The sequence below is a fragment of the Salmo trutta genome, chromosome 14 (genome assembly GCF_901001165.1).
Source record: "Salmo trutta chromosome 14, fSalTru1.1, whole genome shotgun sequence".
Taxonomy (NCBI): domain Eukaryota; kingdom Metazoa; phylum Chordata; class Actinopteri; order Salmoniformes; family Salmonidae; genus Salmo; species Salmo trutta.
In genome coordinates this window covers 19398673-19416226 of record NC_042970.1, presented here as the reverse complement: position 1 = coordinate 19416226, position 17554 = coordinate 19398673, and the positions used below count along the sequence as shown (strand labels likewise).

Below are 17554 nucleotides of genomic sequence, written 5' to 3'. Positions count from 1 at the left end.
CACTTTCTTCTCCAACACTTTGTTTTTGCATTATTTAAACCAAATTGAACATGTTTCATTATTTATTTGAGGCTAAATAGATTATTGATGTATTATTTTAAGTTAAAATAAGTGTTCATTTAGTATTGTTGTAATTGTCATTATTATAAATTTTTAAAAAATGTAAAAAAATTGGCCGATTAAAATCGGTAGCGGGGTTTTTGGTCCTCCAATAATCGGTATCGGCGTTGAAAAATCATAATCGGTCGACCTCTATAGTCTAGTGTAGTTCCTTGAAAGAAGTCACGGTGTAGGCTTGGAGGGGAATATACACGGCAGTGACGATGACCAAAGAAAATTATCTTGGGAGTTAATCCGGTCTGCATTTGATGGTGAGATATTCCATATCGGAGAACAAAATGACTTGAGTTCCTGTAAATTAACACAATCACACCATGAATTGTTAATCATGAAATAACCCCCTCCACTTTTCTTTATCCCGGAGAGTTCCTTCTTCCTGTCTGCGTAATGCACGGAGAACCCCGCTGGCTGAATGGACGGGGACAATATATCCGGAGAGAGCCATGATTCCGTAAGACAGAGTATGTTACAGTCCCTGATGTCTGTCAGTAAGGCGATCGTCTACCTTATTGTCCAGGGACTGAACATTAGCGAGTAAAATAATCTGAAGCGGTGGATGGTATGCATGCCGCCTGAATCTGACTAGGGCCCCACTTCTTCCTCTTCTCCGGCGTCAGCGTTTTAGTGCAACCCCCAGGATGAATAGAGCTGCCTTGGGAAGTTCAAACAAATGACCCATTTTTGTGCAAATTTTGCTTGAGTGACTGCTGATCTAATGTCCAAAAGCAATTTTCTGCTGTAGGTAATGATACAAGAAACATTCTGAGCAAATAATGTAAACAAATAATGAATACAAAATATTTCAAAGTTGGCTAGGAGCTAGAAAACAGGGTGACCGTGTGTCAGCACCATCTTAAAAAGGAGTTGGAGTACCAATACTATAAGGCCTACCCCTCAGACACAAACTCTAACTCCTCTGACCTATAACATTCAAATAGACCATTGGCCCAGATAGTTTCAGCAATGGGAGTGACTGAAGTTAAGGTTCCAAGCCTAGATGATTAAATTATGATTAAATAGATTCCTGTCCAGTAGTGTGCATGTCTAATGTGGCTATCTGGGGAACTGAAACAACAGCCGTACAAACAAAAACAGCTCACCATTTTGACAATACATACCATTGAGCAGAAACAATCGTGTCTAAAGACGTTTTACGTAGGCCTGTTTTCTCAATCCAAAAAGAGAATGAAAAGGCACATAAAGATAGTAAGGTACCCTGCTGCTACAGTAGCTATTGCTTCCTCTTCTCTCAATACTAAGCAGTGACATATTTGGGCTAGTCTTGTTAGAGGCCTAAGACAGTGATGATGCTGCCTCCTGAATCTACTGAGCCTCTAGAAAGAGACTGAGCAGCTGCTTGACATGAAGTAGTTGACATTCTCTGTCAAACTACTGTATCTTGGGTTCCTGTGCCAAAAACAAAAACCCACAAAACCATCCATTTAGCAAATCACACAACTAACCAGAAGCAATACATTTCCCTGAGCAACAACAGACATGTCTCCTTACATTGAATCATCTTCCATTGTGCTACAGTGCAGGAGAGTACAATATACTAGAGGAGTTGTGGTGTGTTTCATTACACAGTAAATCTTCATTTTTTTCACCATCGTCACTGAAGGTTGACATAATAGAGTGATTTGTGTGACAATGACACGGACGTGCTATATAAAGTAAACTAGGGCTCTCATTTTCAGGGATAAAAAGGTCAATTTAATTTCCATGACCTTGATTCAAATAAATGAAACTCACATTGGCAATCACGTCATTTCACTCAAAAATGTATTTTCAAAGGTCTGCACTGGAGGCCTGCCAAGGTATTGTGCTAATTTAAAAAGAGCTCCATTAGAGACAGTATGCAGCCAGAGCTTCCAGGTGCCCATCAGCAGGAGCATCACTCCCAGCTGGCCCTCCCTGCTGCTACCAGAATTGTTCTGCACTGACCTTGAGGTAAAGGGAGGGATCCACTGTAAAAACTGTCAACACTCAGGTTGTTTTTACTGTCTGACACATCACTGATCAGACTAGAATTCTCAATAACGTCTAGGCTAGGTTGTATGGTTGAGTGGGGGAAAAAGGTACATATCTTCGCCAAGACTGAGAATAAAGTTAAAAACAGAAGCTTGATATAAACCACAACCAATCATACAAATCCATAGCTGGTAGATAGCTTTTTCTCCAAAATAACCTAATCTAGTTTCAATCAAAGTGCTACTATACATGAGTGTAGTCGATCATCATCATCATCATCATCATATTCTGTAGCAAACAATTCATTATGAAATTCAGCATTTGCATTATCCATTAAGCAAATGTGTTCCACATGAGCTAAAGAGACAGTAACACACATAATCCACCATTGAAATCTCCATCTGGGAAAGGCCAATATGTTGTTACTATGGCAATAGGATTGACCCGGCTCCAGTTCAAACTGACAGACAGCCATGGCAATTAATGACGAACACCAGTGAAGGCACGAATCCCAGTGTACTATCACCTCTTTAATCACAGTAATTCGGCCGACTATTTGGTGTTGTTGAATGACTATACAACAAACCCATGGCATTAGACGTGTTGAAGCAATAAAAGGTGAATTCCAAAACATCCAAGTATGAAACAGCAGTGGCATCAAAATACACTCGTAGAATTATTTTTTTTCTTTGGAGGACAGTGTTGTTATTAATGGATTAAGATGCCCCTGAAGACATGAAGCTCTAGTTAAAGTGAAAGCAAAGTAAACCGAATCTCACATCAAACAACTATTTTTGTTGCTGCCTCAGCCTGCTCAAATCCAAACCCCAATAACAGCAAGCTGGGAACAAGTGTTTGCAATCAACAACAAGAAATTGTCCAGGGCTCGCTTTAGGGACAAATGGGCCTCAAAGCCACCAAATAGTTTGACATTTCACAGGCAACATTACAGTAGGCAAACTCTGGCAACACAGAGGAGTCCAACACCCAGTAGGATGCATCATCGGCACTACTGCATCAATCTATATGACTTGGAATATTAGCAGTGAAGCCTGTCAGACCTGTCATGAAAGATGTATTGTATGTAGATCAATCAGATCTAATGCATGAACCCTGAGCATGACTCATGACCAGGCTATATACTGGCGTAGTCTTGTAGTCAAAGCTCTTCTCTGTCCTGGCTCCCCAATGGTTGAAAAAGCTTCCGTCTAATGTCAGTCCCTGCCCATCTTCTGAAAACGTCTGATACACTCTTTAAAGAGAGAGTATCTTAAATAAGTCCCCCCTCCCCACGTGCTACGATTGTGATGTTGTCTCACCTAGCTATCTTAAGATGAATGCAATGTAAGTCGCTCTGGATAAGAGCGTCTGCTAAATGACTAAAATGTATTCCTGACAACAATCCTAAATGCCTTGAGAAACTGTCAGTAAATAGCCTACTATCTCTTACTTGCAGAACACACAAGCCTGTTCCAGACAGTCTCAGAAACACTAAACTCTGTTCTGGCGTAATCCACACTGCTTACATTTGCAGGAAATGGACTGCATGAATCAGCCTCAATAATGAAAGAAACATGGCACTCTGCCATCTTTTCATAGTCTGAAGACATTAGATACATTTGCCATCACCTTTAATAAAAAAAAAAACGCTGCCACTACCAGATACAAGTATAAGAATAATATGGAGGAAAATGTTAGTTTAGTGGTGAAATTACAAAGGGCATCAGAGTTAACCACCCTCACCAGAGTCAACACAGGGTACCGGCCTCTCACTAGGTGACACAATGTGGTGTATTAACTGTACTGTAATGTAGCCTGTACTGTAGTATAGTCTAGTGCCACATTTCAGTGAGGGGAGGCAGGAGAAAACAAGGTTAATTAGCTTCAGTAGTGTTTCATTTCCACAGGCATCAGTTCACATGTCATAACAAAGGATCAGGGGTCATGGCTCCATGTCTCAACATACCTTTTAAATCTCCTCAGTGTCAACTACTGATCTAATGCTTACATGGAGCACAAACCACTGGGTTAAACCCACAGTACTTAGTTATAATCCTCTTGCAATGATGGCTTCAGAGTTGGAAGAGATTCTACAAGGCTTTTTCCAGCTGACATCATATCCATTGTAATGACATCTGAGCAGATGTTGGACTAAGAGAGGAAACTACAGTGAAAAAAGGTCACATGAATCAATGCCATAACTCCTTGCTGACTCTGATCCCACAGTATGGGTTGGACGCTTGCATTTGAACAGCAGCCTGAACAGAGTGATAGAAGGGGTGTACTCATTACCTCTGAACTTCTTGGGCGGGTTGTTGAGGTCCCCTGTGTCTGGCTGTACCACACAGCGGTCATCCACAAGCCTGGGAACAGGAGGAGCAATGACAGCTGTCAATCAAACACTCATCCCTCTAACTACACATACATCTAGCCTGCAGAAACAGACAAACAATACATCAGCCACAAGTTTCATTCTGAGCAGTGAATGCTACTGATACACGTGCATACACACAGCACAAACAATGCTGTTGAGTCACTCAATATAATCTCCATCTGGATTATAAACCTCTTTTACTCATAACTACAACCTATATTTGATCTATGCTACTCCTAGCCTGGCTGATGTAACTCACATGGTCAGCGAGGGAGAGCTGACACACCGGTCTGGACTGGAGGCCGTTGTAAATGCAATATTTGCCCAGATTTGTGATTATTTCATAATGAGCTTTGATTGGTTCTCTTAGACGTTTTCTTTTTCTGGGGGGGTTGAGACCTCACGTTGATTGGATTTGAAAACACAACAACTGTATTTGAAGGGTGCTCTGGGCTATGTGTGGCTGTCCATGTAGATGTTTGAGTGAGAAAGACAAATGAAAACCAATCATTATCAAATCAAATTGTATTGGTTACATACACGTGTTATTGCGGGTGTAGCGAAATGCTTGTGCTTCTAGTTCCAACAGTGCAGCAATATCTAACAATACACACAAATATAAGTAAAGGAATGGAATTAAGAATATATAAATATATGGACAAGCAATGTCAGAGCGGCATAGACTAAGATACAGTAAATAGTATACAATACAGTATATACATATGAGATAAGTAATGCAAGATATGTAAACATTACTAAAGTGACATTATTAAAAGTGACTAGTGTTCCATTTATTAAAGTGGCCAATGATTTCAAGTCTGTGTATGTAGGCAGCAGCCTCTGTGCTTGCGATGGCTATTTAATAGTCTGATGGCCTTGAGATAGAAGCTGTTTTCCAGTCTCTCAGTCCCAGTTCTTATGCACCTGTACTGATCTCTCCTTCTGTATGAAAGCGGGGTGAACAGGCAGTGGCTCGGGTGGTTGTCCTTGATGATATTTTGGGCTTTCCTGTGACATCGGGTGCTGTAGGTGTCCTGGAGGGCAGGTAGTTCACCCTCAGTGATGCGTTGAGCAGACTGCACCGCCCTCTGGAGAGCCTTGCGGTTGCGGGCGGTGCAGTTGCCGTACCAGGTGGTGATGAAACCCGACAGGATGCTCTCAATTGTGCATCTGTAAAAGTTTGTGAGGGTTTTAGGTGCCAAGCCAAATTTCTTCAGCCTCCTGGAGGTTGACGAGGCGCTGTTGTGCCTTCTTCACCACACTGTCTGTGTGGGTGGACCATTTCAGTTGGTCAGTGATATGTACGCTGAGGAACTTAAAAAAACTTTCCACCTTCTCCACTGCTGTCCCATCGATGTGGATAGGGGGGTGCTCCCTCTGCTGAAGTCCACAATAATCTGTTGACGTTGAGTGGGAGGTTATTTTCTGACACCACACTCCCAGAGCCCTCAACTCCTCCCTGTAGACTGTCTCGTCATTGTTGGTAATCAAGCCTTCTAAGGTTGTGTCGTCCTCAAACTTGATGATTGAGTTTGAGGCGTGCTTGGCCAACACAGTCATGGGTAAACAGGGAGTACAGGAGGGGGCTGAGCACACACCCTTGTGGGGCCCCTTTGTTGAGGATCAGCGAAGTGGAGCTGTTGTTTCCTACCTTCACCACCTGGGGACGGCCGTCAGGAAGTCCAGGAACCAATTGCACAGGGCGGGGTTCAGACCCAGGGTCTCAAGCTTAATGATCAGCTTGCAGGGTACTATTGTGTTGAATGCTGAGCTACTGTATAGTCAATGAACAGATTCTTACATAGGTATTCCTCCAGATGGGATAGGGCAGTGTGATGGCGATTGCATCATCTGTGAACCTATTGGGACGGTAAGCAAATTGAAGTGGGTCTAGGGTGACAGGTAAGGTGGAGGTGATATGATCCTTGACTAGTCTCTCAAAGCACTTCATGATGACAGAAGTGAGTGCTACGGGGCGCTAGTCGTGTAGAGTTACCTTTGCATTCTTGGGTACAGAAACAATGGTGGCCATCTTGAAACATGTGGGGATGGCAGGCTGTGATAGGGAGAGATTGAATATGTCTGTAAACAGACCAGCTGGCTGGTGTGTTTACGCATGCTCTGAGGATGTGGCTAGGGATGCCATCTGGGCCAGCAGCCTTGCGGGGGGTAACACGTTTAACTGTCTTACTCACGTCGGCCACGGGGAAGGAGAGCCCAGTCCTTGGTAGCTGGCCGCGTCGGTGGCACGGTGTTATCCTTATCGACCCATCGTGCAGACAACATCAAAAGAGCCTTTCCAGACTCTGAAGTCAGGAGGACTTGGAGTTAGGTGGCAGACAGACTATGTTAACCCTGCATGCATCACCAATCAGCATCACAGTGCATAATGGCACTACTTCATTGTATCAACAAGATTATTGGTCAAGAGTTGTAGAAGCCAGATTGCTGTGGGAACTGTCCATCAAACTCAGTATGCCCAATATTGGCCGTGCAGGGCACAGCCGCACATTGAGAGTACCTACAGTATAAGGACATAAAGGCCTGAAATCAAGCAGTCTAATTAGTGGATGAACTATGTTTCATCCTCTACCTGCTGTAAAGGCATTAATAGCAATACTAAGCCAGTCTGCTCACTCAGAACTAAACCACACCTGAGCTAAAAATAAACAGAGCAAGAACAGCTTTGGCTGAAATTTCCTCTGAATTCCTGGCTGAAATGTGTATTAAGGGGGTATTATGAAAATAAATATTTGGTTTGGGAGAAGCTGGTGAAATGAGGAATATTAAAGGATTGGGGCTGTGCCTGTAAATAAAGCTTTTAGGTGGTTAAAACTCTCAGGTTTCAAGGGCTCTAGATTATCTTGCATTATTATTACTAATACATGGCTATTCACATTTAGCCTAACTCCATACATCTAAATCCATTGAGCCTTAAGAAACTTAAGAAAACACAGCTGAATTGATAGAGGCACTTGGAATTTGAACACCTGAACATCTGTGATTGGCATTCATCAAGCACTCTAATATATCTCATTTAACAGATGCTTTTATCCAAAGTGAAATGCAAACTTGTAGTGTATTTGAGTTTTGAAAAAAACTAAAGTTAGTAATTACCACTTTGAAATTTCAGATTTGATTTGCCCCAACAACAAAAAATGTATCAACCCCTACAAACTATTCCAGTAATTATAATCCACATAATTTCCATTTCCTGTTGCTGCAGGATTATTTTCCTGCTGTAGTAAACTGGCTCAAATTATACTGAACAAAAATATAAACGTAACGTGTAAAGTGTTGGTCCCATGTTTCATAAGCTGAAATAAAAGATCACAAATGTTTCATATGCACAAAAAGCTTCTCTCAAATTTGGTACACAAGTTTGTTTACATCCCTGTTAGTGAGCATTTCCCCTTTGTTAAAATAATCCATCCACCTGTGTGGCATATCAAAAAGCCAATTAAAACAGCATAATCATTACACAGGTAGTACACCTTGTGCTGGGGACAATAAAAGGCACCTCTAAAATGTGCAGTTTTGTCACACAACACAATGTCACAGACATCTCCAGTTTAGAAGGAATCTGCAATTGGCATGCTGACCACAGAAATGTCCACCAGAGCTGTTGCCAGATAATTTAATGTAAATTTCCCTACCATACGCTGCCTCCAATGTTGTTTTAGAGAATTTGGCAATAAGTTCAACCGGCCTCACAACCGCAGACCACGTTTAACCACGCCAGCCCAGGACCTCCACATCCGCCTTTTTCACCTGCGGGATGGTCTGAGACTAGCCATCCGGACAGCTGATGAAACTGTGGGTTTGCACAACCGAAGAATTTCTGCACAGATTGTTAGAAACCGTCTCAGGGAAGCACATCTGCTTGCTCATCATCCTCACCTGACTGCAGTTCGGCGTCATAAACGACTTCAGTGGGCAAATGTTCACCTTTGATGGCCAGTGGCACGCTGGTTCCAAAAGGGTTCTTTGGGTGTTCCCATAGGAGAACCCATTTTGGTTCCAGGTAGGACCCTTTCCACAGAGGAGCCAGAATGGGTTCTCCTATGGGGACACACAAAGAAGCCTTTTGGAACCCTTTTTTCTAAGAGTATGCGAAGGAAAATGTGTTGCGCTGCATGAGACAAATGGTGGTAACAGATACTGACTGGTTTTCTGATCCACACCCCTACCTTTTTTTTAAGGCATCTGTGACCAACAGATGCATATTGTGACCAACAGATGCATATCTGTACTCCCAGTCACTTGAAATCCATAGATTTGGACCTAATCAATTTATTTCAAATGACTGATTTCCTTACATGACCCGTAACTCAGTAAAATCTTTGAAATTGTTGCATGTATTTTTTGTTCAGTGTAAGATCCTACATCTGTACAGTCACGCATTAATACATTTTACGTACAGGTGGTCCGGGGAATCAAACCCACTATATTGGCGTTGCAAGCGTCATTGTGTACCAACTAAGCTACAGAGGACCGCTCTCTGTCTGATTCCTATTTTGGTGCAGCAATGCAAGAATGGGACTAAGTCCTCATATGGATCATCATTCTTGGAGCATTCTGCTGAGCCATTAACACTATTGGTGTCTGATATTTTAAATCAGAGTTGTTGCTCTTATACCTGTGTAGCAACACATTACACAAGGCACAACGTTGTATTGACATTTTACATAGTATTGTTAACTAATAACAGTTATGGAGTTGAATGTTTATTGTAATTACACAAGAGGAATAGAGACCGTTCCTTATTCTACTTGTGTAGAAGCAAAACACTCAACTCCATTTGTCATTATAAAGCACACCCAAAGCACTTATTAAAATAATATGTAACTACAATGCTGTTACTATAGTATTTACAGTGTTACTACACAGGTATAACACCCATGGAATAATTCATTTCATAAAAGCTCAGTCCATTACAGGCCTCAGATTTACTCCTGGCTGCAAAACACAGGATGCTTGGCAGGTAGTCGGAAAGATAAATATGACACCTCGATGGGGTTCTGGAGCCAGTCCAGTCAGCATTTTCCATTTATAGCCTGTGCAGGCTATGTATTGTAGGACATTATCATATTGTTTAAATAAAAACACACTGTAAGCACATCCCCAAAGGAAATGAATTGGGTTACGATAGTTTAGGCTATTGGTTTAATTTACTAGTATCTTGTCCATGCATCACATGGATGCACTGCATTGTACTGATCATGGATAAATGTATCATTTAAACAATATAATAATGTCCTACAGAACAATACAGCCTACACACTAAAAGGAAAATGCTAGACGTCATTCAACTGAATTTCTAAGCAGAGCCTGTAAAGAGGTGTAATAATGTAAAGAGGTGTAATAACATCAATGTAAAATCAGCAAAGAGCAGCAGTCTTGCTCTGTGCTCCAGGAAGCAGCCAGCCCAGGCCAGACTATAGGCCCCTGATACAGTAGTGAACAGAACAGTCCTCTCAAAACCAGCTGCAGACCAGGTGGCTCATTCCAAAGCTTTATAATGGTCAGTATGATACACAGAGACAACCAACAGTATCACAGCCTCCTGTACACTGCCTGCTGTTGCTAAATATAGCTCCTTCCCTTCAGCTCATCTCCTAACAGAGGGCCACCACAACAGAGAGGGGACCAGAGGGAGAAAAAAAGTGATTACCAGGCTGGCGTCTTGACAACCGCGTATGGTCAAGGTGCTGCTCTTCAAAGCCATGCACACATTTGTTTCCATAGCCTGGATACGCAATTTGTGTAAGAGCAGGAGCTTCTTGAGAGATGGCAGGGCAAGGCTTGAATGGGGCCCCAGCAGAGGGCCAGATAGTGACGACGTATGATTAAGAGGCATAGATCACAATGCTAAAAAGGAGGCTAAGAGTGGAGATGGAAACACAGATACCGTGTTCATTTTCACTGAGGGAAAAGAACAACAAACAGCAGAAAATAGAAGGGAGGAACAGGAAGGAGACGAGGCAGTTTCGCAGCTCTGACGCCAGAGAACTAGAGGCTGAAGTGTTGTCAAGCCCATCAGCCTTGTTGTGAATTCAGCTCATGCTTCAGTCAATGATCTCCCTCAACCCTCACTGAGCCGTGATGAAAGTTTAGGCGTGAAATGCTGTTAAATGGGTGTGATCACATAGATGGAAGGACGAGTTAAAATGTACAGTTTAATTTGAGCAATCGCTTCTGTATAATGTATACAGCATAAGCTCTCAATATTTAAATTCAAACACAGGAAGCAAAATAATTGAACCTGTTTAGGATAGGGGGCAGTATTTTCACGGCCGGATAAAAAAACATACCGATTTAATCTGGTTATTACTCCTGCCCAGAAACTAGAATATGCATATAATTAGTAGATTTGGATAGAAAACACCCTAAAGTTTCTAAAACTGTTTGAATGGTGTCTGTGAGTATAACAGAACTCATATGGCAGGCCAAAACCTGAGAAGATTCTATATGGGAAGTGCCCTGTCTGACCATTTCTTGGCCTTCTGTAGCCTCTTTATCGAAAATACAGGATCTCTGCTGTAACGTGACATTTTCTAAGGCTCCCATTGGCTCTCAGAAGGCGCCAGAACGTGGAATGATAACTCGGCAGTCTCTAAGCGAAAAACAGTAGGGGTTTTGGAGAGTGCTCCTTCTGAGAACAATGACACTGGTCCGCGCGTGCATGTGAAGACTCCATTTTCTTATTTCAGTGTTTGAACGGATACAAACGTCTCCCGGTTGGAATATTATCGCTATTTTACGAGAAAAATCACATAAAAATTGATTTTAAACAGCGTTTGACATGCTTTGAAGTACGGTAATGGAATATTTTGAATTTTTTTGTCACGATAAGCGCCGGCGCGTCACCCTTCGGATAGTGTCTTGAACGCAAGAACAAAACGCAGCTATTTGGATATAACTATGGATTATTTGGAACCAAAACAACATTGGGTGTTGAAGTAGAAGTCCTGGGAGTGCATTCTGACGAAGAACAGCAAAGGTAATCCAATTTTTCTTATAGTAAATCTGAGTTTGGTGAGTGCCAAACTTGGTGGGTGTCAAAATAGCTAGCCGTGATGGCCGGGCTATCTACTCAGAATATTGCAAAATGTGCTTTCACCGAAAAGCCATTTTAAAATCGGACACCGCGATTGCATAAAGGAGTTCTGTATCTATAATTCTTAAAATAATTGTTATGTTTTTTGTGAACGTTTATCGTGAGTAATTTTGGAAATTCACAGGAAGTTTCCGTGGGTATGCTAGTTCTGAACGTCACATGCTAATGTAAAAAGCTGGTTTTTGATATAAATATGAACCTGATTGAACAAAACATCCATGTATTGTATATGTCCTAGGAGTGTCATCTGATGAAGATCAAAGGTTAGTGCTGCACTTAGCTGTGGTTTTGGTTTTTGTGACATATATGCTAGCTTGAAAAATGGGTGTGTGATTATTTCTGGCTGGGTACTCTCCTGACATAATCTAATGTTTTGCTTTCGTTGTAAAACCTTTTTGAAATCGGAAAATGTGGTTAGATAAAGGAGAGTCTTGTCTTTAAAATGGTGTAAAATAGTCATATGTTTGAAAAATTGAAGTAATAGCATTTTTTAGGCATTTGTAATTTGCGCCACGCTATACCATTGGATATTGGTGAGGCGTTCCGCTAGCGGAACATCTAGATGTAAGAGGTTATTAAGCCACTTACGACCATCATTTCATGGTTTTACTAATGGTACAACTTGGAAGAGAAACAAAAAGGACAGCCAACACATCACCTTCTCTGTATCCCACAGACACTATACAATTCAATATAACATTTCACTTGTTCAAACACATTCCTCTCTTCCCTGACACTCACCGTCCCTACTGTTTCACTTTCTCCTCCCCCTCGCTCTCTCCTTCGCGTTTAACCCCCTCACTTCTGTGTCCTCAGTCCTCCCTCTCCACTGCTATTCTACATCCTCAGCTGGACTCCAAAAATGTTCCGTGACCTCTGCCTCTCACACTCCAGCTCCAAACACTCTCTCCAGCTCCAAACACTCTCTCCAGCTCCAAACACTCTCTCCAGCTCCAAACACTCTCTCCAGCTCCAAACACTCTCTCCAGCTCCAAACACTCTCTCCCTTGCCATTTCTAAAAATGTCTTCTAAGGGCATAGAACATTATTACCTCAATGACAAGCATTCCGCAATCTAGCTTTTCTTATTATATGCTCCACCACATCAGCTGAAACCGGTATGAAATGGCATTACTTTAATAACAATGCAATGAGTAAGGGTTTATTCTGCTAATAACACTAGAGCAAACCTTATTAAAGTTTGTGAAATAAAAGCCATGACTCCGTCTAAGCCGTTAAATAAACCCCTACATTATTTGACAGTTCCAGCTGTCTCCCTGGCCCCAAACACCAACCAGGTTCATTATTTCGCTGGTACCTGGCTCTGTGCGTATGTGCATGTTTATGTGTAAATGTACACAAACCCGTGTCTGACCTTGGATGTGTACTGTGACAGAAATGAATCTATGAGCATGTGCGTCTTTCAAGTTGAGAGGGATTGGATTCATATGCAGCAGTATAACAGTAGGCAGACAGACATACCCTAAAGTGCTGATAAATCCACTCGTGGAGCCCTCTGCATAGAGAGAGCAGATGTCCCCTATGTGGAGGAAACTGGACATCTTGTCTGACATGTTGCCTCACCCTGGACTGTGCCTGGAAAAGATGGAACAGACAAGAGTTAGTGTGATAAATATACCACACAGATGTACAGTCATTTACCCTGATAAATACTGCATATTTAACCTATAGGCCTACAGCCATTACCATGTAATTACATAGCGGTTCCAATGTACACCATTGTTAATATAGATAGATTTTTTATTTCGTCTCATGCCTAGTTGCAGTGTACAGTAAAATTCTTAAGCTCTGTGCAGGTGTGAATGAAAAAAAAATATATATATATTACACACGCATTTACAACATTTTTTTTTTTTTTTTTAAATTCACCTTAATTTAACCAGGTAGGCCAGTTGAGAACAAGTTCTCATTTACAACTGCGACCTGGCCAAGATAAAGCAAAGCAGTGCGACAAAAACAACAGAGTTACACAAACAAACGTACAGTCAATGACACAATAGAAAAGAAAAATTACAATTTAGCATTAATACTGGAGTGATAGATGTGCAGATAATGATGTACAAGTAGAGATACTGGGGTGCAAAAGAGCAACAGGGTAAGTAATAATACGGGGATCAAGTAGTTGGGTGTGCCATTTACAGATTGGCTGTGTACATGTACAGTGATTGTTAAGCTGCTCTGACAGCGGATGCTTAAAGTTAGTGAGGGAGATATAACTCTCCAGCTTCAGAGATTTTTGCAATTTGTTCCAGTCATTGGCAGCAGAGAACTGGAAGGAAAGGCGGCCAAAGGAAGTGTTGGCTTTGGGGATGACCAGTGCAATATACCTGCAGGAGCGCGTGCTACGGGTGGGTGTTGCTATGGTGACCAGTGAGCTGAGATAAGGGCTTTACCTAGCAAAGACTTATAGATGACCTGGAGCCAGTGGGTTTGGCGACAGATATGCAGTGAGGGCCAGCCAACGAGAGCATACAGGTCGCAGTGGTGGGTAGTATATGGGGCTTTGATGACAAAACGGATGGCACTGTGATAGACTACATCCAGTTTGCTGAGTAGAGCGTTGGAGGCTATTTTGTAAATGACATTGCCAAAGTCAAGGATCAGTAGGATAGTCAGTTTTACGAGGGTATGTTTGGCAGCATGAGTGAAGGAGGCTTTGCTGCAAAATAGGAAGCCGATTCTAGATTTAACTTTGGATTGGAGATGCTTAACATGAGTCTGGAAGGAGAGTTTACAGTCTAACCAGACACCTAAGTATTTGTAGTTGTCCACATATTCTAGGTCAGAGCCGTCCAGAGTAGTGATACTAGTCGGGTGGGAGGGTGCGGGCAGCAATCGGTTGAAGAGCATGCATTTAGTTTTACTAGCATTTAAAAGCAGTTGGAGGCCATGGAAGGAGTGTTGTATGGCGTTGAAGCTCGTTTGTAGGGGTGTTGGCCGGGGTAGGGTGCTGAGATGTTGCTGCAGGGGGTGCTGAGATGTTGGCCGGGGTAGGGGTAGCCAGGTGGAAAGCATGGCCAGCCGTGGAAAAATGCTTATTGAAATTATCGTGGATTTATCGGTGGTGACAGTGTTTCCTATCCTCAGTGCAGTGGGCAGCTGGGAGGAGGTGCTCTTATTCTCCATGGACTTTACAGTGACAATGTGACTGATGGTTTGAGCTCTGGATGCTGATTGGCTGAAAGCCATGGTATATCAGACCGTATACCACGGGTATGACGAAACATTTATTTTTATTGCTCTAATTACATTGGTAACCAGTTTATAGTAGCAATAAGGCACCTCTGGGGTTTGTGATACAGTATACCACGGCTAAGGGCTGTGTCCAGGCACTCCGCATTGCATCATGCTTAAGAACAGACCTTCGCCATGAATATATTTGCCATATACCACACCTCCGTGGGCCTTATTGCTTAAATATAAATGTACGTTGGGGTGTGGGCAGGGTAATTGTCCATTGAAAGGCAGGGAGGGGGGGAAAGGAGTAGTGGTGGCTATTCAGCATGATAAAATGTCCATTGGGGTGGGGGCAGAGTAGAATGTCTGTATTGCCAGGATCTGAGTGACGGAATTGGGGAGAATTGATGATCTTCTTCGGAGGGTTGAGTGTGTCGGGAAGGAAGGAGGTGATGTGGTCTTTGACTCTCAAAGCACTTCATGATGACGGAAGTGAGTGCTAAGGGTCAGTAGTCATTCAGTTCAGTTACTTTCCCTTTCTTGGGCATGGGGATGATAGCGGACATCTTGAAACAGGTGGGATAACGGCCTGAGCTAGAGAGAGATTGAAAATGTCCGAAAACACAACAGCTAGCTGGTCTGCACATGCGCTAAGGGCACAGCTAGGGATGCCGTCTGGTCCACAGTCCACATTTTTTGATTCGGGTAAGTTTTAGAAGAAACCATTGGTATCACATCTATGCATTTTTTTTTTATCCGGTGTCTGAGTTGGTGTATTCATTGATGTTATAAGGGCGGCAGGTAGCCTAGTGGTTAGAGCGTTGGGCAAGTAATCGAAAGATTGCTAGATTGAGCTGACAAGGTAAAAATCTGCCGTTCTGCCCATGAACATGGCAGTTAACCCACTCTTCCTAGGCCATCATTGTAAAAAAAGAACTTGTTCTTAACTGACTTGCCTAGTTAAATAAAGGTTAAATAAAAAATACCCAGGTGACCCGGAACATACTCCAGTCCACGTGCTCAACACAGTTTTGGTGGAAGGATTCTGATTGGTCAGACCAGCGTTGTACAGACCTGATTACCAGAACTTCCTTCTTCAGTCTTTGTTTGTAGGAGGCCGGGATCAAAATGGAGCAGATGGGCGTATAATACGAATGTCAAGCAACTTTAGCATTTTAGCTAATTACCAGCCTTGCAACTACTTACTACTTTTTAGCTACTTAGCATGTTAGCCATCCCTTTAACATAACTCCTAACCCTTACCTAGCTGACGTTATCCACCTAGCTAACATTAGCCACAACAAATTGTAATTCGTAACGTATCGTACGTATTGGAAATTCGTAACATTCTGTACGAATTGGAATTCGTGCATTTCGTAACATATACAAATTTTAATTTGTAACATATCATACACAATGAATGATGGTCATCCACAAGTTAATACACCCATACGAAACATAACATATCATACTAAATGGAGTGTCCAGGAATAATACGAAACGCTATGAGCTCAGGTCGCAGAAGCTTGCAGTCAAAAGAAAATGTAATGCTTGCTACCTTGGTTAACTACGTGACTAAATAAGTCTGTTTTCAACAAAACTATTTTAGACTATTGTATTTTAACCAAGCAAGAAAAATAAATGTGCAATTATTACTGAGTGAATGAAGAAAATAATTTTGGAACAAACGCTTCCAGACGTTTAAATGGTCTGTCGAAGTGAATGTGTTAAGAACAGGATTAATAGTAGAAATGGTTAGAGTTCCCGCCTGTGGATCAGAACAATGTGGGTTTGCCTCAAGAAGGAGATACACTACATGGCCAAAAGTATGTGGACACCACTCCAAATTAATGGAGTCGGCAATTTCAACCACACCCATTACCGACAAATCTCCATAGCAAACATTGGCAGTAGAATGGCCCGTACTGAAGAGCTCAGTACATTCAACATGGCACCGTCATAGGATGCCACCTTTCCAACAAGTCAGTTCATCAGATTTCTGCCTTGCTAGAGCTACCCTGGTCAACTGTAAGTGTGGTTATTGTGTAGTGGAAACTTCTAGGAGCAACAACGGCTCAGCTGCGAAATGGTAGTCGACAAGCTCACAGAACGGGACTGCCGAGTTCTGAAGCACGTAGTGCGTTAAAATCATCTGACCTCGGTTGCAACACTCACTACCGCGCTCCAAACTGCCTCTGGAAGCACCAGAACTGTTCGTCGGGAGCTTCATGAAATGGGTTTCCACAGCCGAGCCTAAGATCACCATGCGCAGTGCCAAGCGTTGGCTGGAGTGGTGTAAAGCTTGCAGCCATTGGACTCTGGAGCAGTGGAAACGCATTCTCTGGAGTGATGAATCACGCTTCACCATCTGGCAGTCCGACTGACGAATCTGGGTTTGGCACATGCCAGAAGAACGCTACCTGACCCAATGTAAACGCCAACTGCAAAGTTTGGTGGATGAAGAATAATGGTCTGGGGCTGTTTCTCATGGTTCGGGTTAGTTCCAGTGAAGAAAAATCTTAACACTACAGCATACAATGACATTCTAGACGATTCTGTGCGTACAATTTTGTGGCAACAATTTGGGGAATGCCCCCATGCACAAAGCGAGGTCCATACAGAAATAGTTTGTCGAGATCGGTGTGGGAGTATTTTGAAAATTGTTTATTTAAATAGTTTTAACAGCCCCTCCCGACACACACCCACTTATTTGAATTCATTAGATGGCTCTAAAAAGCCTTTGGGTTTCTGGAGAGGCAGATACATGGCAG

The 17554-nt window shown here is 42.4% G+C and overlaps 1 protein-coding gene across 13 annotated transcripts in view; it reads right to left on the bottom strand.

Moving 5' to 3' along the window:
* LOC115207563 (inositol 1,4,5-trisphosphate receptor type 1) overlaps nt 1–17554 on the bottom strand; it is a 161159-nt gene that overhangs the window by 135947 nt on the left and 7658 nt on the right. For all 13 annotated transcript variants that reach the window (XM_029774752.1, XM_029774753.1, XM_029774756.1 and 10 more), the window contains exons 2-3: nt 13068–13181; nt 4384–4454 (exon numbers count right to left, since the gene is read on the bottom strand). In XM_029774752.1, the coding sequence (XP_029630612.1) occupies nt 4384–4454; nt 13068–13159 (163 nt within the window). In that variant the 5' untranslated portion in view covers nt 13160–13181. The remainder of the gene's footprint in view (nt 1–4383; nt 4455–13067; nt 13182–17554) is intronic.